A 24,762-nucleotide genomic window follows, 5' to 3' on the forward strand; every position below is an offset into this window, starting at 1 on the left:
TCTGAGATTTCCCCCTGGCGGTCTGTTAGATTTATGTGAACGATTCATTAATCCTATTATTAGATTCATTTGGATTTTTTCCGTTAAGTGCTCTGAAATGTTGATATTTGCAAAATCAACAGTAAGCACAAGTTAAGATTTTTTTCTTTTTTAAAAAAATAGCTTAATAGTAAACCTTAGTTTGTTACTAGGCAAAATTATAGCTGTGTCCTGCATCTAAATATACAAAATCAAATTAGGTACTTGGAATGTTTTCAATTTGGCAATATAATCAAGACCTCTTCTACTGTCCCTTTAATCATATTCTCCTTAACCTACCCTAATGTAACTGTTTGATAGATTTATCATCTGGTTCCTGTTCTCTAATGTTTATTCTAAAATAGTGTCAATCCTAAATTACAGAGACAAGCTATATTATATATTAACACAAGATATCTTAATTTTAACTTTTTTTAAAAAACATTTTTCCCCTTCAGCTTTCTTCACCCACACCTTTATCCACACTCTCTCTTGCCTACTATTTTTGGATCTGAAGTATATTTGAACAATTCTTCATGATAAAATATTAAAAATAATTAACATTATAGTTACCCTTATAGAAATATTCTCAAATCTTTCAGAAATCAAATATAACTCATTTTTCTTGATATGTTTATAGAGCTAGAGTGTCACATGCTAAAATCTCAGTACTTTTTTACTCTATTAAAGTATATAGAAATGATGGGTAATTATAATTGATAGCATTTGCACACTGGCAATAAACTTAGGACAACTATGATCTTAATAACACTAGAAATTTGGAATTTAAAACTAGATTCTTATAGAAGTTAAAGATTTAATTAGATTTTTACTTAATCTTATTACATTTGCACAAAATATGCTCTTTATTATACAATTTAAGTGCAACCATTTTATCATCTTTAACCTTCAGGGCAAAGATGACGTTTATGATCGTATGCTGCTAGACTACTTCTTTTCTTACCATCAGTTCATCCATCTATTATGCCGAGTTGCAATCAACTGTGAAAAATTTACTGAAACATTAGTTAAGCTGAGTAAGTATAAAAGATGAGCAGTAAATTCCACTGAATTATTTTAAGCCCCTAGCCATTCAGGAAGGGGAAAAATATATGACAGTCCCTTTATATTTTTCTTTCTTAAAGTGAATGTTTAAAAATATTAATTAGTGTCCTTGGGAATATTTTCATTTTTATTAAGAAAACACCAACTTACTGGTTTCCATTGGCTAGTTCTGCCCAGAGTTTCAGCTGGCCTGCTATGGAGCAGGAGCAGGGCTGACCATCACTCTGTACCCAGAAGTCCAGGTCCACCATCCTCACAGCAGAATTCAAACAAAACTGTGTTGCTTAGGGAGAAAAGTTTAGAGACACACTTCCCTGGCCCTTGAGGGTGAGTTGAAATCTTTAGTGCCAGCTGTGTTTCGGAGCTGGTGGTGCCTGAAAAGCTGAGTGGGCTTGGCAGCGTGAAGCAGAGGTGCATATATGAGTGACTAGGCGGTAAGTGTCATACAATGAGAAGACACATTTGAAAGGAGCATCGTGAGCAACAGAAAACAAATCCTTCAGTGAGTTAGATAGGGGAGAGAAAACTTGACAGATGTCTAATTCCTCTCTCCAAGGTCAGAACCTAGAAGTTCTGAAGCTCTATATGTCCTGCCTTCTAATTTTATCAAGGATGGGCCAGGATCCTCTCCAGTCTCTATAGTTTCATTTCAGAATGTGGCAAGTAATACTTAAGAAACTACCACTTAGATCAAGAAATAGACTATTACCATACCCCAAAGTCCTTTTTGTGTTCCATCTCAGCAACAACTCCCTTTTCTATGGAAAAGATATTGGTCCATTCCAGGTAGAGCAAAAGATATGATCCAACCATAGATTTCATTACCTAGGAAGAAGGAAGTGGTTACAGCTGTCAGGGATAACTCCTCTTCAGAAAAATCATCTTATTGGTAAGTGATCAGAGCATCTTCAGATTTGAAAGGCTGTTCTGTTCCTTCATTAGCTAATCATACCTACGTATCTATGGCTGATGCCAAGATGTGGGGAGGTAAGGATATCTGCAGATTGTCTGTTTCAGAATTGGGCATCTGGGCTCTGGCACTTGGTAAAAATCTCAGTCTAGTAATAACAACTGTCAGGTGTAAAAGGATACTTCTGATAGTGTAGCCTTTGTGCTCAGATAAGAGGTGTATCCAAAGATGCTGACTTTTGGAGAACTTCCAGGTAATCATGTTTATATAATTTATAACAAACTATATGAAGAGCTGTTCTTGATACTTGGACAATTTTGACCAAGTAATAAATATTCTACCATTTTTGAGTTTCTCTTTCGTCAACACAAATATATACTTTCATGGAAATTAAGAATGGAGAAGGGTAGCTGGATGTGGTAGCTCATGCCTGCATCCCTACACCTGTAGCACTCAGGAGACTGTGGCAGGAAGATGGCCAGACTTTTAAGGTCTACGTGGGCTATAGAGTTAAGCTGTCTACAAAGACAAGCATAAGTAACGGAGAGAGAAAGAACACACTTAACATCACACACCAAATCAGTGCCACCATAGTATGGAGCACTATTCTGCCTTAACGTCGTTTTTGTGTGAGTCTGATGACTGTTTCGGGAGATGCACATATTCCCAACTGTGCTGTCATTCAGAGCATGGTGGTTACTAGCCATGCTGGAAGGATTAGAAATGCAAACTGTGACCAAAGGAACTGTTTTATGTAATTCCAGCCAAACTAAATTTAAATAGCCAAATGGTGACTGTTAAAACAAAGCTAGGTACAAACCCAAACCACAAAGCAAGAAATTGAAAGTTTATTGGTCCATTCCTGACTAATGCAGAAAATTGGATATCTTCTTAATGTACAGAGACTTAAAAGCAATAATATCTGCGAACATTATGCCCCAGAGTTTGACATTAATTACTCTTCTAGCCAAGACAACTATTTCCAAGGACAGGCACCTAGGAAAGGGCTCTGGAAGACAAAACCCCATTAGTGACAGCAGCGGTGAGGAGAGTTGGTAATTTTTGATACATATGACTCTTTCGGGAAAAGTGTAAACTGAGACTTTGAAGTTAGATAGTCTGAAGATCAGAGTATTAACAGATTATTACCATATGTGAGATATTTCTCAAAACCTATGTTGGATTGCAAGTGATTTCCAGTTTTTAAAAAAACACTTGGATCCCTGTACACTACCACAATTCCATTCATCTCTGTCTTTTTACTTTCATTTTGTAAATATAGTTTCTTTCCTTTTACAAAAGTAAACTAGAATGATTCAAACAATGGCAAAAAAAGACCAAACAAAAGCACATATTTAGTAACTATTAAAGATAATATCCAAGCCGGGCAGTGGTGGTGCACACCTTTAATTCCAGCACTCAGGAGGCAGAGGCGGGCAGATGCATGTGAGTTCGAGGCCAGCCTGGTCTACAAGTAGTTCCAGGACAGGCTCGAAAGCTACAGCAAAACCCTATCTGGGGGACGGGGGAAGAACCAAACAAAGAAAAATAATATCCAGTTAATACAGTATTGGTGGTATTAACAGCATGGTGGTCCATACTCTTGGGATCTCAGGCAAAGAGACCGAGAACTACATAGCAAGATAACTACATAGCAAGTTTGGTAACAGCCTGGGCTGCTTGAGACCTTGGCCTCACTCGAGGAATGACAGGAAGTGGAGGTGAAAAGAGAAGGACCCCTAGCAGCCTCCTCAAAAGCACGTGCACTTGCACCACACATATATGCATGCAAACGAGAGAGAGAGAGAGAGAGAGAGAGAGAGAGAGAGAGAGAGAGAGAGAGAGAGAGAGAGAGAGAGAGAGAGAGACACCATATTTTGGAAGACATAAAAACCAGGAACAGTAAACTAAGAAATTTTTGAGCTGGGCAGTGATGGCACACACACCTTTAATCCCAGTACTTGAGAGGCAGAAGCAGGTGGATCTCTGTTAGTTTGAGGCCAGCCTGGTCTACAGAGCGAGTTCCAGGACAGGATCCAAAGTGACAGAAATCCTGTCATGAAAACCAAAAATCAAAAACAGGATATTTTTAAGAGAAGGTCTCACTGTATGCTCTAGCTACCAACAAACTCACAGTGTAGACTAGGCTGGCATCTCAGAGAGAGCCATCTGCTGCTGCTGCAGTGCTGCTGGAATTCAAGGAGTGTGCCATGACACGTAGCCAGACTGTTTGAGGGTCACTTTAAGATTTACTTACTGTACTGTATGTATATGATCGTTTACCTACATATTTCTTTCTGTGCACCATTGTGTTTCTGATGCCTTTGGGGAGCCAGTAGACAGAACCCTGGGACTAGAGTTACAGGTGCTTTTAATTCAGCATGTTGATAGTGGGAATCAAACCTTAGTCCTCTGTAAGAGCAACAAGTGCTCTGAACCGCCGAGCCATCTCTCCAGCCCCTAAAACTAATTTCTTTAATTAACTAAATTAAACATTCAAATTCATAGTATCCATATACAAATCCATGATATAGACAGCACACTGTGATTTCTGCTTCTCTTTAGGGTATAGAGTTACTGACTGAAAATGGCTGTTTTCCCTAAAGGCTTCCAAAGCTGAATGTATTTCAGACCACCTGATATCTAATGCAGATCCACAGCTGGCTTTACCAGTCCACAAGAATCAAATCCATATATATGTTACACATAGTAATCACATGTAAAACAAACCTCAATTTTAAACTGCTTGCCAGTTTGTTTATCTGCCTGAAGAATTGACATGGGTGTCTGAATATTCCAGAGTTGGGCCATCACATTTCTGTAACCTACAATGAAAGCTACAGTAGGTTAGCTAGTAGGTATGCAGTTAGAAGAATAATTTGTTTAGATATTGGTATTTATAGCCTACCGCATCTTGATTATTTCATAGTAGAACATTATTCATGGGCCTTTATCCACTAGCTGTTGCCATAACTTCCCTAAGATAATGATGGGTGGGAATAACACTACTATAGAAAACCAGTCAGAATTGTAACAGCTCCAAGAAACTGTGACTGGTAAAATATATATCATATATAATAAATATATGAGCTGGGCAGTGGTGGCGCACGCCTTTAATCCCAGCACCTGGGAGGCAGAGGCAGGCAGATCTCTGTGAGTTCGAGGCCAGCCTGGTCCACAAGAGCTAGTTCCAGGACAGGCTCCAAAGCTACAGAGAAACCCTTTCTCGAAATACATACATACATACATACATACATACATACATACATACATACATACACGAAATATTTTATCTTCATAGCAAGAAGCAGCTTGAAAGGTGTTTCTTTTACTGACAAACCATATAACAGCTTCTACAGTCTGAGGTTCTCTGACAAAAGATAGATGTTTTTGAGTGAGGAATGGGGCAAAGTATGAACCTTGCTTAAAGATGCCTGAAGTCACAGGATAAAGAAATTTAAGTTTTTACAGAATCTATTGTATTTTAGATGTGCCATTCTACTTACTGAGAGAAAGCCTAGAAGTGCACCTGAGACTAACAAAAGTGGCTCAGCAGTTAAGAGTGCATGCATGTCGTTCATGCAGAAGACTGGGCTCTGTTCCCAAAACCCACTCCAGTTGGCAGCTCACAACCATCTGTGACTCCTGCTCCAAGAGATCTGATGCCTGCCTTTGTAATCTGGGCAAGTGCACGCTACACACACAAACAGTATATAAAAGATAAAGAAGTATATCTGAGAGTTGGGCGACTGCGTCTCAGTGTGCTTTGTACCCAGTGAATGACATAGGTTTTGAGGAGGGGTATGTACAGTTAAGAGAATATGGGCCTCTCACTCATCCCCAGTGCTTTGTGAAAATGCAAGAAAATTCAGAAACCCTGGTGCTTCAGAACAACCTTCTGTCCAAAGGAAACAACTTGAGAGGGAATTGGAAGGACTGGAAGGTGGCTTCAGTTCCCCCTAGTTGGCATAGCGTTGTCTAGAGCTTACTGTATGAGCTGGCTTAAGAAACATTCTCGGATTGGTAATTATCTATGTTCATTGCTGTATTACATAGTATTTCAAACTAATTCCCTCAGTGCTGCGCTGCCTAAAATAAAGCTAATATGCTACTAGTCTTGGTGAATCTAAAAGTAACAAGGCTCGAAGTAGTTCAGTGGGAGAGCATCCCACATAGCATGCTAAAGGCCCTGGACTTGAACCCCTGTACAGTATGGCAGGGGAAGTATTTTGTTAATTAAGCAATGGTACAGGTAAATGTGAAGATCATAAAATGATACCAGAGGGTTTGAGTAAATGTAAATTAATGAAAAGAATATTAGTGTCAGAATTAGAAAATTGTGGGATAGATGTAACTAACAGACTTTGAGATAAATTAGCAGACTATTGCAAACTCTGTTCAAGAAAAGGAAACAAGCTGAGCACGGTGGCATACACCTGCAATCCTACCACTTAGGAATCGGAGGCAAAGTCATCAGGAAGTCGAGGGCAACTTTGGTTGCATGAGAACGTCTTTGGAAAAAGAGCAAAAATTGTCACCCTGCTTCCCCACCAAAACAATAACAACAAAAGAAAAAATAAGGATTAAAGTAATACTTTTCAAAGCTGAGATATTTTAATGTGTTTATCTGACATACCTAATATAGTAGATGTCAATAAATGTTCGTTTCCTTCTTGTTTTTAAACATGGTTTAATATCAAGACATCACCAGGGTTGCTTTGTTGTAGGGATTAATGTTGGTTTTTTGTAGCTGTTGAAAGGAAGGAGGATTATTTTACTTTGAGGAACAATTGAAGAAAGAAAAAGTTAAGAAAAATTTTAGTGATAATACAGACTTTTATATCCGAGCAGCAGTCTGGAAACTACTGGCAGGCTGAAGAGCTGATATAGTAACAGGCTCTGCATCTTTAGGTCACGTGGTCTTGGGCTTTTTGTTGTTCTTTGTCTTAATGCTTTGTTGTTTACCAACCCTTGAAAATGTGGACGCTTTCAGGTTTAGGAGTTCAACACCTGTAATCCCACAGTTCTGAGGCAGAGACAAGAGAATTGTGGGTTTCAAGACCAGCTTAGGCTATGTGTCAAGAGACCATGGTGTCAATGTTAAATAAAAATAAAAAGCCTATTCCTAACTCACCCAACCATAAAACAGGTGGCATCAGACTTGGTCCAAGGGTGAACCCTTATTTTGTGACCAGTTACAATGAAAGAACATGTGACTAAGGAAACCATTTCCTGGAGCCATAATTTGATGGCTTGTATGTTTATATGCATTATGATAAGTACTTCCTGCTTCATCTAGTTTAGGTTAGAATAATTAGGGAGGATGAGCAATGTCTTGTCTTAACAAAGGACTAGTAGGCTTCATTCTGAAAGAGATCCCTAACTGTAATTTGCTGTTTAAAGATCTCAAAGCCAAAAAGAAAAAAACAAAAAGCCGGGCGGTGGTGGCACACACCTTTAATCCCAGCAGAGGCAGGCGGATCTCTGAGTTAGAGGTCTACAAGAGCTAGTTCCAGGACAGGCTCTAGAAACTACAGGGAACCCTGTCTTGAAAAATGAAAAAAAAAAAAAAAATCTCAAAGCCTTGGTCTAACCCAAGAGCTGGCAAACTACAACCCACCTACTAATAGTTCTTAAAAGCCAGCCAGCACTACCTACTAAGAGTAGTTTTCATATTTACATACTAAGGTAATTAGAATGTTTTATGACGTGAAAAATGTGATTCAAATTTTAATATTTGTTAAGTTTTACTTGTAGCTAGTCAACCTTAGTTGCTGCTCTCTCTGCCACTTTGGCATTGCCTTTACAGCCTTGAGTAGCCACAGTGCTTACTTATACTTACTGTTTGCTCTCTATAGAAAATCTTGTGAACTCCTGACCTAGCCCATACTTTTTAACTGGAAGATACCTTATATCCTGTTTCTTATCCGTAGTTATGTTATTCTTGAAGGTGGAGAGATGCAGAAGTAGAACATTTAAGGAGGGAGCTGACACTATAGTTTCTGTAAGAGAGGATGGAGGGGAGGAGGAACGTATGAAAATCTGACACCTAAAAGAGGTTGAAATTAGAGGTTTCAGGACTTGGGCTGTAGCTGGGTAGTAAAGTCTTACCTAGTTTATGTGTCTGAGCCCTTAGTTTTACGCCCCAGGAAAACACACACACACACACACACACATATGCATGTACATACACACATGCATGCACAGAGAAGTCCTAACAGCATGGACAGTCCCAAATGTTATCTACCCAGAAGGTCCTGAGGACAAGGCAAGAAGACAGTAGTAGACTCAGCAGTGTTTACTTCATGACACACAGAGAAACAAAAGGGGAAGAAATGGAATGTTTTAGATTTCTCTCCCACCCCTGTAACAAGTCAGGAAAATTGGCTAAAGATTTCCTTAATCCAAGAAAACTTTGAAAACTCCTCGCAGTTTCTTTAATCTTCCCAGGTAAATTCAGTACTCAGAAATAAAGAGCTGGCTGAAGTTGTTGTCTTAGTTACTTCTGGGATGAGGTGTAGGGTGTATAAATAAATTCACAGTTCTGCATTCTCAATTTTTGCAGTGCTTCAAATATGGGAATGAGGTGTAGAGTGTATAAATAAGTTCACAATTCTGCATTCTTGATTTTTGCAGTGCTTAAAACATTGCAGTGAGTTCTCTTGTGTTGTATATATTTCTAAGAATACAGAGAAGATGCAGTTGAAACCAGAGATAGCTGACAGTATTGTACCTGCAATTCAGTAACTCAGCTGTATAACATAGTTATAACCTGTTCTGATTTTTATTTTTCAAATATTAGGTGTCCTGGTTGCCTATGAAGGCTTGCCACTTCATCTTGCACTGTTCCCCAAACTTTGGACTGAGCTATGCCAGACTCAGGTAAAGTAAATGGCTTCACATGATTGATCTCATCCAGCCAGATTACCGGGAATTTTTAGAACAACTGAATAAAAACTGAATGTTAGAAATTCGAAATGTTGTAGAATTAAGGGAATTACTACTGCTGGAATTTTATTCAAACTCACGCTTTGTACAGGGGAATTGCAAATAAGATGTTTATGTTGGATTTCTTATCCATAGCTCATAGACAGCAGTTTCTGGGAAAGTCTCAAACCCTGAGGTAGTGGAGGAAGCAGCTCATAGCCCCCCAGCTCCTCCACCCTACTCTTCACACTAACATCTCCAACAGAAACCATGGTGCTTGTCCTTTAACTCTGCCTGTCTCACAGAGAACAGGACAGGCTACCTCCCTCACCCACTTCATTTCAGAATGACCTCCCATCAGCCATGGTGATGCTTGCCTGTAACTGCAACCCCAGCATATGCTGGAGCAGGATAGCCACAAATTTAGGGCCAGCCTTTGGCTACATAACAGGGCCCAAGTCTTTAAAGCCAGCACGTCAACACTTAAGTAATGTAATGCTTGTTAAGATGTTGAAGAATTTGTGAAGAAAGCCAGGTTAGTCTAATCTAAGGTTTGTCTCAGTTCTTGTATATGGCCTAAAAGATTCCCACGAACATAAACTCTGGTTGTATCCCCAATTGTTCACCATGCAGTACCAAAATAAAGGTTATTTCCTGCCCCAAACTATAAGACTGCATAGAGCATCATCTGTTACCTTGAAGAATGTCAGTTTTTGTGGTGGTACTTATTACTGCTGGGCAAAAGTTTCTGAACTGTTACTACAAAGAACTTTAATTATTATTATACAGGGAAATAGAATAGGAATCTGTGAAAGACAATGATCCCAGTCTGCTAATGTGACTGGCATTCAGAAAATGACTTGCTGGTTTATTTTTGAGTCAGGGTCTCCCTTTGTAGCCCTGGCTGTCCTGAAACTACTGTATAGACTGGGCTGGCCTCGAACTGAGATCCACCTGCCTCTGCCTCCTGAGTGCTGGGATCAAAGGCCTATGCCACCATACCCGGCTGTATTTTAATTCTTAAAAGTTGTCTTTTCTTGGTTATCTATTAGTTTATCCATTGATTGTTCCCTTAAAACATTCATATTCTATTCTTTAAGGCTTGTTCTTTAATTCTTGTTAACTCTGTGCAGGGTGGTAAGGCTACATTAAGTATATGTTGTTTGGGTGGGGCTGGAGGAATGGCCAGTGCTAGGAGCATTTGCTGCTTTTCCAGAGGACCCAAGTTCAATTTCCAACACCCATGTGGCAGCTAACAACTGTAACTCCAGTTAATGTGGAATCCAACACCCTTTTCTGACCTCTGACATGGAAGAGGCACATACGTATGCAGACAAGTACACACAGAGAACGCGTTGAGTTTTGCCATTGTCCTTGTCTAGCAAATTGCTATGGTTCCACCTGTGACTGAACACTGTCCAAGTCCCCAGCTGCTAATGCAGTGTTTCTTTCTCCACTTTAGTCCACTATGTCAAAAAACTGCATCAAGCTTCTGTGTGAAGATCCTGTTTTTGCAGAGTATATTAAATGTATCCTGATGGATGAAAGAACTTTCCTAAATAACAATATTGTCTACACATTCATGACACATTTCCTTTTAAAGGTATGTATGTAGTTCTGAAATGCCTTTTCTGCTTAATTAATGTGTGCTTATTATGTTCGTCTTGAATTTTAAGGCTTGTCCGTGCATATGTGCATACACAAAATTTGTTCTTTTCTAGGTTCAAAGTCAAGTGTTTTCAGAAGCAAACTGTGCTAGTTTGATCAGCACTCTTATCACAAACTTGATAAATCAGTATCAAAACCTACAATCAGATTTTACCAACCGTGTTGAAATTTCAAAAGCAAGTGCTTCCTTAAATGGGGTAAGAATTGTGCCAAGAAGTTCAAAACTCACCTTAAAATCAGTTCTTTTATGTGTATGTGTCCTCTCTTTAACCATTATGACTTTACTGTTTAAAGGATGACGTATGAAGAAAACTATTTCAATTAAGTGTTCATTGTGCTATGTACACTTAAAGCACACACTTTCCATTATTGAGAACATATAACCAAATGGCATTCGATATATTAAGGGCAACAAGACCAGTAAGAACTGATTATAGGCACACACTTATAGCACTTGAGAAGCAGTGGCAGGAAGATCACTGGCAAGTTGGACACTAGCCTTAGAACACAAGTTCCAAGCCAATCAGGATCAGCATGACTATGAAAAACAGAATAGGTTCCTTATCTCTGCTCTGTGTGTGTGTGTGAGGGGGAGGAGGGAAGAATTATCTATGGCTCCCACATAATCAGAACAGTCACACTTATGATTATAAAAGCAGCTAAGGCTAGAGAGTATGTTGATTTATGTAGATTCTGACAGCCATAGAATGGAACATGTTGGAAACATGCAGACTTACCATTTAGCCGCAGGCCCCTAATGAACAAGATGCTTACAAGCTAAGCAGGGTTTTTGGTTGTTTTGTTTTTATTTTTATGGAGACATACACCAGAACTGAGCTTGAGAAACTGACTCCTATGAAATAAAATCCAGATTTTATTTGAAATTACAGTATTATTTGAATCACTATGTAAGCCTAAGCTGCATTATTTGGTTTCTGTTTCAAGAGTCTTTATTCTTGCATACTTGACATAGGCATAAACTGAAACAATGCTATAAACTGATGGAATACTGTAATGTGCTAATTCTGGCTTTAGATTTATTCTACATTGCCAGAGAGACCAGAATAGATTCCTGGGACATAAACATCTTCATTTAACTGTGAAGTTTTGTCTAAATGTTGCCTTTAGGATTTGAACTCTTACTGTCTGGGTTTCTGTAGGACCTGAGGGCACTTGCTTTGCTCCTGTCAGTACACACTCCCAAACAGTTAAACCCAGCTCTGATCCCAACTCTGCAAGAGCTTCTGAGCAAGTGTAGGACCTGTCTGCAGCAGAGGCACTCACTCCAAGAGCAAGAAGCCAAAGAAAGAAAAACTAAAGGTTAGCTTTGTCAACTAAGTCATTGGCTGGGGCTGGGGCTGGAAGGATGATAAGCTGGAGGTATGGCTCAGTGGTTGCTCTTGGCTGGTATTGCAGGCCCTCAGCTTCGACCTCCAGTACTACAGAAAAAGATCGAAACAAAACAAAACACTGGCTTCTCACAGTTGTCCCCAGTAGGATTTTAATCTTTTGAGGAAGATTCTGTTTTTATGTAATTTTTTCCCCCACAGATGATGAAGGGGCAACTCCTGTTAAAAGGCGGCGTGTGAGCAGCGATGAGGAGCACACTGTAGACGGCTGCATCGGCGACATAAAAACAGACACCAGGGAGGTCCTGACCCCCACTAGCACCTCAGACAATGAGACAAGAGACTCATCAATTATTGATCCAGGGACCGAGCAAGACCTTCCTTCTCCTGAAAATGGCTCTGTCAAAGAGTATCGGATGGAAGGCCTATCTTCGTTTTCAGAAGACGGGTCACACATCCGGTCGCAGCATGCAGAGGAACAGTCTAACAGTGGCAGGTTTGATGACTGTAAAGAGTTTAAAGACCTTCACTGTTCCAAGGATACTACACTAGCTGAAGACGAATCCGAATTCCCTTCTACTTCCATCTCCGCGGTTTTGTCTGACTTAGCTGATTTGAGAAGCTGTGATGGTCAAGCTTTGTCCTCCCAGGATCCCGAAGCTGCTTTATCACTCAGTTGTGGCCATTCCAGAGGCCTCTTTAGTCACGCGCAGCAACACGACATTTTAGATACCCTATGTAGGACCATTGAATCAACAATCCATGTGGTCACAAGGATATCTGGCAAAGGAAATCAAGCTGCTTCTTGACATTAGATGTGGCATGTCTACTTTCAAGTGCCCCTCCCCCTTGCCGTTTGTCTAAATTTTGCTTATTTGTTTTGTGCTTCAGTTTGTCCAGTGCTCTCTGCTTGAATGGCAAGATAGATTTATAGGCTTAATTCTTGGTCAGGCAGAACTCCAGATGAAAAAAACTTGCATCTTCTGTATACTTTCTAAAGGGCAATCAGATAATGGATATGTTTTATGTAATTAAGAGTTCACTGTAGTGGCTTTCATTTAATAAGGCTTTCTGGGAGAATCAGGGCTCTGACCCTGTACAATGTAATTTAAACTTACAGCATTTTTACTGTGTATAATATGGTGTCCTCTGTGCCAGTTTTGTACCTTAAAATAAGAGAGGCAGATTGCCTCTGATCGCTGTGGTTCTTATTATCAAAATTAAGTTTACTTGTATACGGAACAACCACAAGAAATTTGATTCTGTAAAGAATCCTCTTTAGCTGTGGCCTGGCAGTATATAAATGGTGCTTTATTTAACAGAATACCTGTGGAGGAAATAAAGCACACTTGATGTAAAAATAACTGTTTTATTTTTATTGAAATGACTGCCTCTTCTGTGTACTTAAACTGACTGTGATGCCTTTGTTACATAAGTTGTTTCAGTTCCCTCGGACGACAGCCAGCCATGAGCAGACTGAAGACAGGAAGCATGTAGCCTTCTGCTTTGCTGTTTGAGAAGTCCCTCAGCAGTCCAAAACAGGAACTGACCATGTGGATGTCTCACCAAGGAAAGCCAGAGAAGTGTACAATGCAGCCAACTAGCCCTCACCACAATACTCCTAAGAACTACACCTTGAAAATTGGAGTAGAATAAAAGAATAGTATAACATGCCATTTATTTGTCTTAAGCTTAAATCAACTAGCAATGAAGTAGCATGTTGGGACCAGCTTTAGCTTGGGGAACTGGACTTCACTTACTTTCCAGAGAGGAACACCCATGGAAGGTGAGACGACACCTGATTTTACTCAGTGCAGAGTCTAGAATACATCAAGCAATGCTTTTATATTCTGTAGTTCATGAATTTCATCCAATATAAAATAAATTAGGGACCTTGGGGGAGGGGACATTTTGAGGAAGAAAGAAGAGGTAAGTAAACAGGCCAGGTTTCTGCTTACAAAAGGATGTCCTTATTTATAAAACCTAACTAATTCAAGCATTCTGGGTGGTGAGCTGAAGTAAACCTTTTATTTCTTCAAAGTGCTGCTTCTGCCAACAGAATTTTGTATTCTCTTCTTTACAGACAGGAACTCCTTTACAGTCCAATTGTAATTCCGTTTGCCCTGGAGCAGGCACAAAATTCAATGCAACTGTTGCATAGTGTTCTGGGGGAAAAAACCAGGAGCCTTATTATGGTACCAAGAAGAAGAAACTGTATCCCAGCTTTAGTTTGTTGATATATATAAAGTGCACATAGCATACCTTCTGGCCAGTTCCTGCACCTCCATTTCATGATGATCTTCCTGTTTGTTAACTGAAAACAAAGACAATTCTCAGAAGATTTGTTGAAACTTGCACAATACAACAGAAGAAACAAACCCTTTTCAAGTTAAATTCCTCTTAATACTAGAACCAACGAGTACCATACAATTCTGTCTTTCAATTTACACATCAATGTACACATCAAGGACAAAGCTATGATAATAACTGGCAGCTACAGAACTGACTGAAAAGGCCACTGAGATCTGGCAGTTTGGACCCTAATGACGTAGAATGCAGAGCTTGAAGTCCCAAAACAATATGAGGCAGAATAGAGAGTGTTACGCTATTTTTGCAGAATTACTATCAAAGTAAGGCTTAGACTTCATCATTACTTATATATTTTTTTCTTTTGTTCTACAATGAACTCTATTAAAGAATTTGAGACTGAACTCATCAAAAGCTTTAAAACAATTAAAAATAATGAGTGAAAGGAGCAACAACGGCCCCACATCACCACTGTAACCTTGTAGTTACTTACCAGTTCCACATACTCTCCAGTGATGTTCCCATCAAACATCTGGAATTTCCCTCCCTTTTCAGCTTCTAAGACAGCAGGGGATTTGGAAAATTTTTGCACCAACTAGCCAAACAAAACAGACATGTTATTCTAACACATGCTGTCACCCTGTGCATGTGGTGAGGAATATACCAGCATCTTATATTCCAGGTCCGCATTTTTCCAGTGGTGTGGTTTTGCTTTAATTTTGTTGGACATCAAAACTTACATAAAACCTCCCATCTGCTGATACACCCCACAAGTGCTCATTGTTGTTCCCTCAAGTTATCCAATCACCAGTGTCCCTGAAGCCCTTCCTTCAAAAATGGACTTTGTTCTTTGTGACATGGCTACAAACCTCATTTGATAGAGTAGCTCAGAGAGTTACTTACGTCCTTCACAGTGAAGATACTGTACAGCTGTTCTACTGTTGTGTCAAACAGCTCAGTCAAGTGCAAAGCAACAGTGGGAATCCTTACACCCAGTGCCACTGGAGAAGCCTGCACCTCAAGATGAGAAAGAGATTCAAGAGGATGGGGAGCATACCAGAAGAGAACCTCGGGATTCCTACAAATTGCACACTGCTGCCTCCACTCACATAAGAACAGCATTAAAGTTCTTTGCTCCAGCAGTGTTGATTTTATGCTAGGAGTCCTTTAAACACCTCTGATCTCCGTCCTGTACATAGGGACCCAGCACATGACAACAGGGTCAAAGATGACCAGACCATAAGAGTGTGTATTCCATGCATATATTCCTGCTCACCAATTCTAAACCCTAATGTCAGGACAGAGCATTATTCCATCACAATATATGAGCTTAAATGTCACTTGCTTTTGCTGGCTATGATGGCTCACACCTCTATTCCCAGCAGTCAGAAGTTAGAAGCAGAATCACTATGAGTCTAGGCTAATCTATCAACCAATTTTGATGTTTAGTGTTCTCATCCATCAAGAATTAGAACCTTAGGCTAGAGGTGAGTTCTGTGGAAGGGAGGATGCCCAGCATGTGACAGCCCTCACACTTAACACAAAAAAGCAATCCCACAAAATGATGTCACTATCTTAAGGGGAAATGTGTAAATCAACACCCTTTCCTCATCTACAACCCAGTATCAAAGGGGTGTCTGGAAAGTCATTAAAGGCATCCTCACTATACTTTAGCCACCAGGCTTATACCTGCAAAGAGTTCTCAGCCAGTGTCCTCTCAACAGTCAGTTCCTGGGTTGTTACAGCTCTTGTTGGTAAAATCATTCCTGCTGTAAATTCTATAAGTAAATAGGAAGATTTTGTTAACATATTTCCTTTTATATAAACTGGAATTTTTCAAAAGAACATTTTGAGGCCTTGAAAATAACTCCATGTTCTTACATGTATTACTGGTACTTATTAGCAAAGGCCCTTTTATTCATGCTCCAATGCCTTGCTTTACCGCATTCCTCTAAAATGCTAATTTTTTTCACAAGTTCTTTTCTAAATAGGTTGGACATGATTAACTGTTAGTAGTTTATGGTCTTGCCTACTCTGCACTACCCCTTAAAAGCTTATTCTCACCCAGTCTTCATGCCTGGGAGGTCTTATGGGACTAGTGCTGACCCCAAACCTGTGTATGCCAATACCTGGACAGTCAGTGAGCAAGCTTCAAGGATGAGTTGCCGAGAAAGCCCTGCTGGCCACTCTGCCCAGCTCTCATCTCTAATATGAGAAAATAATAGCCTCACTTCCGTACAATATAGGGATTATCTAAGTATTATCGATACCTGTAATATCTGGTCACTTTCATTCATACATTCATTCACTCAGCAAAGATTTATTAAGCACCTACTATGTGCCAGGCATTGTGCTAGATGCTGGAGATACAGCAGTGAACAAGAGAGACACCTTCCATGCCCTCATGGAACATATAGTCTAGCAGGGAAGACAGACATTAAACAAGTAATTACACAAAAACTATTCCGTTGGGGAGGGGTTTCTTTTTTGAACAAGGTCTCACTGTATAGCCCAGCCTAGCCTCAAACCTGCAATCATCCTCCTGCCTCAGCTTCCCAAATGCTGAGACATTAAGTGTGCCATCATGCCCAGCTCAGGAAACTGCTGACAAGTGGCGGTTATTAGTCTTACCCACAACTAGCTTCCAACACCCAGACTACAACCTATTCTGCAGTCTAAAGGTGTTTCAGGAGCCTGCCTTGGGAGTCCAGCCCTCATGCAAAGCATAATTGGGTAAACAAACAGCAAAGGCCCCGTGGTTCACAGGGATGCCTTCTTTACCAGTCTTCAGTGCCTTCAGGTACTCTCCAAGGGCCTCCCTGACCTTGGCGGTGCCTGTAGTTTTCATAAGATCCTTTAGTATATCCCCATCTCCTTTCTTTTTACTCACGTTCACCTACAAATCAGAAGAATAAAAACCTAAGAAAAAAACTGATGAATGTATTCTTCCAACACTGGATCCTATTGAGAACTAAACTGTCGAAGACAAAGTGGTGGCAGTCACAGAGGAGTTAAGTTTTAGGTGAGTACTGGCCGCCATGTTGTGAGTGAACTGTACAGAAGATGAACATTTAACTTGCTTTGAAATTGTCTAAGTACAGGAGTTTATAAATAAACTGCTTGTGGCTTTATCTAGAGAAGGTCCGGTATGGCAGCTACTTGTGGCTGAGCATTTAACAAGTGCCTGGTCTGAACTAGGTTATAAAAACTAATAAACCAGACTCCAAAGACTTATAATACAGAAAAAAAAGTAACATACCTCATCAATTATTTGCTAATTACATGTTAAAATCATATTAACTCTACTTGATACTGGATTAAAATTTTCTAATTATCTGGTTTTTAATGTGGCTACTAGAGAAATTAAATTGATTCTGTAAAGCAGCGCTTGTCTACAAACCCAAATCCGTCACCTAAGAAAATCAAGTTACCATGTAACTTGACCTTGGGCGCCTGGAAGAGGAAAAATGGAAGAGGAAAGCAACGGAAAGGAGACAGGGATGCGATAAGTGGTCTGGATATTCTGAAAGCAAAAAGGTGTTGGTCTCAAACTATAGTAGGTCCCTGTAATTCTGGAGTGGGCTTGGCCAGATGCTACTGTAGGACAGACCTTTAGATCTGTTTAATATGCCACCAGGAAGCTGCATCGTTGACTCCTATGTGATGAGACTACAGCACCCGAGTGGAGCAAGCTAAGTCTGAAGCTGTGTCAGACAGGTCCACTTTATAAGGCCGAGACAGGGCTTTGCGAGTGTCTCTAGCTTGGAAATTACAGCTGCTATGCAACCGCAACAGTGTGAAGAGTCAAGCAGCATAGGGATGAGCCGGCTCCTCGTGGGGACAAGAAAGCCAGCAGGTCAAAAGTAAGTGGTTCATTAAGAGCAATGAGGGAGTATAGCTAAAGGCTGAGAACTGTCATACAAAGGGGAACAGTCACATTGAGCAAGTCATGCAAGTGGTCTAAGCACTTCCTAGCACGTGTCTTGTCACATTTACCTGAATACATCCCTGAAGGATTAATTACACAGATGAGAAAGCCAGCTGCTGCAGTCAGGTACCTGCCCAGGTATCACACCTGGCCCTGGGTGTCTGAAGCTTCCTAGGGCTTCCTCCTTTCCCCACACCTCTCTTCCACCTCTTATACACCCTGAGTGCAGTGGCAGACAACCTCCACAATTCACAAACTACACAACAGACCCACACAGCCAAGGGAGTAGTCTGCAAATGCCCACCACCTAGAGCAGAAGCTTGACCAGAAAGGAGAACTCCAGCAGATACCTCAGTGTCGTCAACGTCATTCTCTTCAGAAAGACTGGGTATCTCAATCAGTCCCTTGTGTTTTGCGCCAGATTCTTTAACTGTACCTAAAATAAGCAAAATGAGCACAGTTAATAACTACTTTTATTCAAAAGTCCTCTGCCTGACTAAATAGCCCACATGTGGCTCCACCCCTCTTACAGGTGTTATGTTGATGTTAGGGCCACATCAGAGAACAACCAAGAAAGGGTGGCTGCATCAGCCAACAAGGTACACAGCACTTGGTACACAAAGTGTACCCTAACAGAGGTTTCTCACCCATTTCCCTTGTCTTCCAGTGCTCTTTGCCTTGTCGAGAAAAAAAAAAAAAAAAAAAAAAAAAAGAAGACAAGACACTAGAGGGCCCAAGTGGGCAGAAAGGGACAGAAGGAAAATGAGCTCTGACCACGGAAAGCTTCAAAAGCTCTGGCTTGGTGAAGTTGAATTTCTTCCCACACTAAAGCCTCAATATCCTCAAAGACACAGTGGGCAGGGTCCTTGCGGCCAGCTCCTGGTTAGACCTGGAGGCCTCCTCTGTTTGAACTGTGTATCACTCTTATTTTAGTGGTTTGGGGAAGCAGAGTGTACTTAGATTTTACTCAAAGTGAGTACCAAGCTCACAGGCAGGGATATGCACCTGGAACAACATTTAGAAACAGCCACACTGAGACACACTAAGCCACACTTAGGCATAACCTAAAGAAATTTCATTGCTACCACCCATAACAGGCTGCCCTTTTATGAGATGAGTTATGCCACACAGGCATTAAAAATGACTGATTTTCTGAGGCCTGAACATATATGTAACAACTTCAAATGCTTGAAGGTTTGTTCTTATTTGATGGTTGGTAAATCTAATACATTAACTTAATCCAGAATTCATGCCTTTTGGGGTCTGGAATACCTTTTTGTTTGTTTGTTTGAGACAAGGTTTCTCTGTGCAACAGTCCTGGCTGTTCTGGAACTTGTTCTGTAGCTTGACTGAAAAAGCGGGCAAGGCTGGTCTCAAATTGACTGAGATCTGCATGCCTCTGCCTCCCAAGTGCTGTGACTAAAAACGTGTACCACCACTGCCCAGCTCTTGTTTATTTTTCAAAGCACAACACACAGCACACTGGTCATCTGTTGAGAGGACAAAGCCGTGAGACATGGCCCTGACTGCAGAAGGTGCAGACCATGCAGTACACAGGCTCTGGCCATCTTCCTCACACAGTGTAGTGAACACTGCAAACCCTTCTAATATCAGAAGAGCCCTCCCTTGGCTTCGACAGAGAGCCGAGGCTCCAGAAGTGCTACTCTGATTAGATTCTCTGAAGGCAGTGGATGTAAGCGACAGAAATGCCAAAATGCAGAAGTCAGCCCAGATCCCCATCCACCTCTTCAACTTGAGATGCCCATGTGATTGGTGCTGACTTGCAAGGGAGGTGCCAAGGAGTAGAATAAGGGTGATGAGGTCCTTAGGACACCGGCCTACCTACTTGCCTTTACTTCCATCCCTTGCCCTTAGCAGCCATAGGTTCCATGGCTTCATGCCCACTTTGGTCTCTTTACCTCCTCCCCTCCCCCCCAAGGAACTACCCAGGGATAATGAGCTTCAAGAAGGTCTTATTCCACACACAGACAACAGGAGCACCAGTCGGCAGATTCAGCTCCATGATGGCCACTTCAGAGGGACCTTCGAGATGCTTGATTTTGCCCCAAAGACTGTTTCCGTGGCAGCAATAGATATTTCTTAACCCTCCTGGGTCTGAGGATTGTCTTGTCAGGCAAAAAAAGTGGTTGTCTGGGCCAAGGAAATGAAGAGCTACATACAGGTCCTGAGGATCTTCAAGACTCCTGAGTCCTGCTACAATCCAGCTAGCAGCAGCCAAAGCAAATGAGTGAGGGCAACTCCCAACTGGACGCAACTGTTCATAGCCTAAGATCTAAGCTAGAGGCTTTGTACACTAGGCAAGCATTCTATCACAAGCTACACCCAAAGTCTTGGCTTTTATGAAGTAGATCTATGTAGCTCGGCTAGCCTTAGCTTAAGTTTTCTGGAAACACTTTGATGTTTGAAAACTTCCTTGAAGCCAGGCAGTGGTGGCGTTCGCCTTTAATCCCAGCACTTGGGAGGCAAAGACAAGCAGATCTCTGTGAATTCAAGGCCAGCCTGGTCTACAAGAGCTAGTTCCAGGACAGGCACCAAAGCCACAGAGGAAACCTTGTCTTGAAAAAAATTAAAAAAGAAAACTTCCTTGAGTCCTGCACAATCACACCAGCCCAGCTTAACGAGCTTCTCTCTAACACACACTACACAGAAGGGACCAACTCAAGAATGGACACCCAATGTTTTTTCTCCTTTTGGCGGAGGGGGGGGGGGACGACAGGGTTTTTCTGTGTAGCTCTGGAGCCTGTCCTGGAATTTGTTCTGTAGACCAGGCTGGCTTTGAACTCAACAGTGATCCGCCTGCCTCTGCCTCCCGAGTGCTGGGATTAAAGGCGTGTGCCACTACTGCCCAGCAGAGACCCTAATTTTTACCACAGTGAAGTCTTCCATAACCAAATCTCATTTTGTCCTCTTCCTGCTCCTGGGTCTGATCCTTGGTCATTTCAACATGTATTGACCCAAAAGTTAAGTGTCATAGTAGAACTTGGAAAAGATACCACCAACAGAAATGCCCCCGACTGGTACACAGACAAAATGTGGTCTATCCACACAATAGATACAAAAAGCATAAAATACTGAAACATAGTACAACATGGGATGAAAAGAGAGTAAGGGAACTTTACATATGATTGGATTCTAGCCATATGAACTGTCAGAGGCAAATCCACAGAGCCAAAACTTAGGCTAAAGACCCCAAGGGGTGGGATGGCAAGACAACTCAGTGGGTAAAGGAGCTTACTGCTGGAGCCTCGTACCTTGAATTCGGTTCCTGGAACCAAAAAAGAGCCAACTCCACAAATGTGTCCTTGGACCTCATATGACCCACCATGGCACACATGCCCCCCCCACACACATTGTATGCATACGTATAATTTCTTAAAAGACCTAAGGGTGGTCTAGCAAGGAGGCACAGTGTGTAAAAGCACTTGCTATCAATCCTGCTAACTTCAGTTCAATCCTTGGAGAACACATTGTAGAAAAACAGACTTTTGCAAGTTGTTCACAACTCTGTGTGCGCACACAAATAATTTTAACATTTTTCAATAATTAAGAATTTTTGAAGGAGCAAGCATTTGTGGAGGACGGGTGCTTCAGGCAGCAGCTCCATGATGGCCTTGTCACAGCAGGTGGTAAACCAGGGTTCAGCTGGAGTGCTGGGCAAAGTGTAGTTTCCAGACCTGCTAACTCCAAATGCATCTGAACACCAAGAACTTCAACTGCTAACTAAATGAAAAAACTGCCCAGCCTGCCTCTTGCCAGGACCCCCGTTACCTTTCCAGGACAGCTTGATGTTCCACTCATAGAAGAAAATTAGCTTTCCTTTGCGGCTGCTACAGGAAGCCTCACCTTCCACCTGCTTCAACTCACTGATCTCACACCGGCCAGCCTCATTCTCCATAGCAATGCCAACCAGGAGCTCCCGGAGCTTCCCCTTGGACCAAACGGTGGCATCCCGCTCCGTCCTGCCAGAGAACAGAAAGACACAGGTGAATGACCCAGGTGAATTCCATCTGCCCAGCCAGATGCCATCCAGACCAGGTGAGCCCTGTTACTCACACAGCCTCCCACTTGCAAATAGGCTTCTCCGACTAGGTTTCTATTAGGTATCTTCTAAGCCTGCTGCTCAGTTTCTTGAGACACAGTTATTCATCATATTAAATGGGCAATCTTAAAAACAATAGCCCCGGGAATCAGAGTCCAGCAATCTCACCCACAGGAAATAGATGGGCTGAGGCCATCTGTAATGGTGGTAGTCATTTAAATAACCTTAATCACAGTATCAATTACTGAGCTTTTCCACATTTGATTTATCTTATGCACTCTCCCTAATGTTCCCATCTGAAGGGATGGAGAGCGGCTGTGAAAAGTCAGTGTCCTAGCCACGGAGCCCAGCCTAGAATACTAGACATCATTCTTTCAGGATAGCCAAGTCATCTAGTGGTGCGATCCGGGTTCTGCCCTGGGAATTGCCTCAGCTTTTCCCAACGCCCGGCAGAGAAGCAGGCATCTCCCAGTATTCCAGGGACACAAAGGGGGCAGGTAGCTAGCGCAAACTGAGACAAAGCAAAGAAAGTGAGATCCAAGTCCCTGCCCTTCCAACTGCACACACATACATCCCTCGGCACACACGCACGCGCACTACGCAGCTCAAGCCCGAGGAGGGCCTGGAGAGGGGCGACCGAGGCACAGACGTCGGGGGGTGAGGCAGAAGTCCCTCGCGGGGCTTGGCCCAACTTTCAGGAGGTTCCTGAAGCCGGAAGGCCAGGGCAGTTACGAACCGTCTCCCGCCAGAGGCAAGCCTGCTGCAGGGCCGCGCGGCCCTCCCCGGAGCCCGCCCGCGCCCTAGGCCCAGCCGCCCGCCCGCCCGCCCGCCGCACCAGTGCCAGTTGTTCACGTTGGTCCCGTCTTCCCGCTCCTCCACGATCCACCGCGGGTCCCCTTGGCCCCACTTGGCCATGGCGGCGCGGGCGGCGCAGACGACTAGGACGCCGGTAGCGGGTACGCGCGGGTTTCCGCCTGAAGGTTGGCGAGCCCCACACCCGCAGGTCCCAGAAAGTGCCAGAAGTCCCCGCCCCGGGCCGCTCCGGCCCCTGCCGGCCCCGCCCCCTGCTGCCCGCTCCCCGCCGCCTGCTCCGCCCCACATCGACTCCACCCCCCGCCGCTCCGGCTCGGCTCCCCTCCGCCCCGGACCCCGTTACGCCCACAATATGCCACACCTCCGGACACCGCCTTCCGCCCGGCTCCTCCCCCCACTTCGCTCCGCCCCGCCCCTGTTTCCGAGTCTCCCCTAAGGCTCCGCCCCGCCCTGGCTCCGCCCCTCTCCCCTAAGGCTCCGCCCCGCCCCCGGCTCGTTTCCTCTCCTAGGGCTCCACCCCTCTGGCCCGCCCAGCAGCTCGCCTCTCACTGGTGCGCTGAGGACCCGCCCCTGGTTCCCGCAGCCGAGCCGGGCTGCAGGCCTGGGCCGCCTGCTGACGGCCGGGACTCCACCCCGGGCTCGCACTAGCACTGGGTTTCTCTATTCCGAGAAGGCCGGTGGGCCGCGCGCGAGCTGCTCAGTTCTCTAAGCCCACCGCGGGGTTGCTGAAGAAATACTTAACTTTATTCACGCAGTACTCTTCTAGAGACCGGCAAGGATTGTGCTTGCAAACACATGGGATCAAGACACAGTTATAATTGGGTTTATTAATTATTTCCATCGTCTAACAAAAACTGCAACCACCATCTGGAAAGTGTTACTCAGGCGATTTATTTAGCAAAGAAAATAGGTAGTTCAATGAGAAGTTGGAAAGGACCTGGCTGTGCTTTGAAAAATTACAACGCTCAGACTGCTGAAGCGACGCTGTGACTCCCAAATCAAAATGACATTGTGAGTTCATCTGATCCTAGCAAAGCTTGGCCCAGCTGACCGAAGGCATCAGAGACACAAGAAGTGATTGGCGGGTACTTTGCGGCTTATTTTTATCCAGATCCGATTGCTCCTAATAAAACATTATTTAATAAGGTTTAGATAATCATTTGAAAATAAGACTTCTGGGGCCATAAGCTGCTATAGTCGCTAAAATGTGTAAACTCCAAAACTGTAGAAGAGCTGATACCAATGGAAATAAATTCACTCAAATGAGTGCGACTCTAGGCTGGGGATACGCCGACCGCTGGACCCTGAAGCGCTCTTCAGGTCTGCAGTTCCCCGGGTGCATTTGTAGACTGTGACAATATTTGAGACCCTAAAGAGATCTTTAAACTGTCCACAGAGTTAATCGATGTTTTTCAAGAAACTGGTAGAGAAAAAGACATAAAAAAGAAAACCCTTACATTAGATCAAAGGCAAGAGGTGTGTCTGCAGACGTGAGAAACCTAACAGTCCTGGGCAGCCGACTGCAGTGAGCAGCCACGTCTCCATGACATGGAGGGTGGAGCTTTAGAAAGGCCACCAAGATGCCGGCTGGAGGCCAAGGGGACGTGTCCTCAAACTGTAATTATTTCGTGTAGACAACTCACCTAACATTCTTGTCCTTGTCGGAACATGACCTTGATAACTGTTTGCACCGTGAGTTTTCTAACGTTTTGTTTAT

General features: G+C 42.7%; 2 protein-coding genes across 5 annotated transcripts in view; one reads left to right on the forward strand and one right to left on the reverse strand.

The window, feature by feature from the left end:
* Usp34 (ubiquitin specific peptidase 34) overlaps positions 1-13,301 on the forward strand; it is a 178,177-nt gene extending 164,876 nt beyond the window's left edge. Inside the window, exons 75-80 of the mRNA XM_038324438.2 lie at positions 932-1,055; positions 8,796-8,875; positions 10,383-10,523; positions 10,642-10,785; positions 11,749-11,908; positions 12,139-13,301. Coding sequence (XP_038180366.1) covers positions 932-1,055; positions 8,796-8,875; positions 10,383-10,523; positions 10,642-10,785; positions 11,749-11,908; positions 12,139-12,746 — 1,257 coding nt within the window. The 3' untranslated portion in view covers positions 12,747-13,301. The remainder of the gene's footprint in view (positions 1-931; positions 1,056-8,795; positions 8,876-10,382; positions 10,524-10,641; positions 10,786-11,748; positions 11,909-12,138) is intronic.
* LOC119810791 (activator of 90 kDa heat shock protein ATPase homolog 2) lies at positions 12,067-23,265 on the reverse strand. Of its 4 annotated transcripts, none has more exons than XM_038324464.2 (9): positions 23,068-23,265; positions 22,037-22,152; positions 18,523-18,608; positions 17,026-17,140; positions 15,934-16,022; positions 15,148-15,261; positions 14,738-14,839; positions 14,200-14,251; positions 12,067-14,102 (listed from the first exon to the last, which is right to left on the reverse strand). In XM_038324464.2, exons 1-9 carry the CDS (start codon positions 23,145-23,147, stop codon positions 13,930-13,932), a joined length of 927 nt encoding a protein of 308 aa, XP_038180392.1. In that variant the 5' UTR covers positions 23,148-23,265; the 3' UTR covers positions 12,067-13,929. The 4 variants fall into 4 exon arrangements, with proteins under 4 accessions (XP_038180392.1, XP_038180378.1, XP_038180385.1 ...); XM_038324450.2 differs by having other exon boundaries at positions 21,962-22,152; positions 23,068-23,262; XM_038324457.2 differs by having other exon boundaries at positions 15,148-15,255; positions 21,962-22,152; positions 23,068-23,261.
* Positions 23,266-24,762: the final 1,497 nt, after the last annotated feature.

The sequence above is a fragment of the Arvicola amphibius genome, chromosome 1 (assembly GCF_903992535.2).
Source record: "Arvicola amphibius chromosome 1, mArvAmp1.2, whole genome shotgun sequence".
NCBI lineage: Eukaryota > Metazoa > Chordata > Mammalia > Rodentia > Cricetidae > Arvicola > Arvicola amphibius.

Excerpts from the sequence above, each read along its gene's own strand:
- LOC119810791 (XM_038324450.2), bottom strand. The coding sequence starts at position 23,147 with ATGGCCAAGTGGGGCCAAGGGGACCCGCGGTGGATCGTGGAGGAGCGG. Across the intron at positions 16,023-17,025 it reads CCTGAAGGCACTGAAGACTG|AATTTACAGCAGGAATGATT; the intron begins GTAAAGAAGGCA and ends ATTTACTTATAG. Across the intron at positions 15,262-15,933 it reads TGGCTGAGAACTCTTTGCAG|GTGCAGGCTTCTCCAGTGGC; the intron begins GTATAAGCCTGG and ends TCTCATCTTGAG.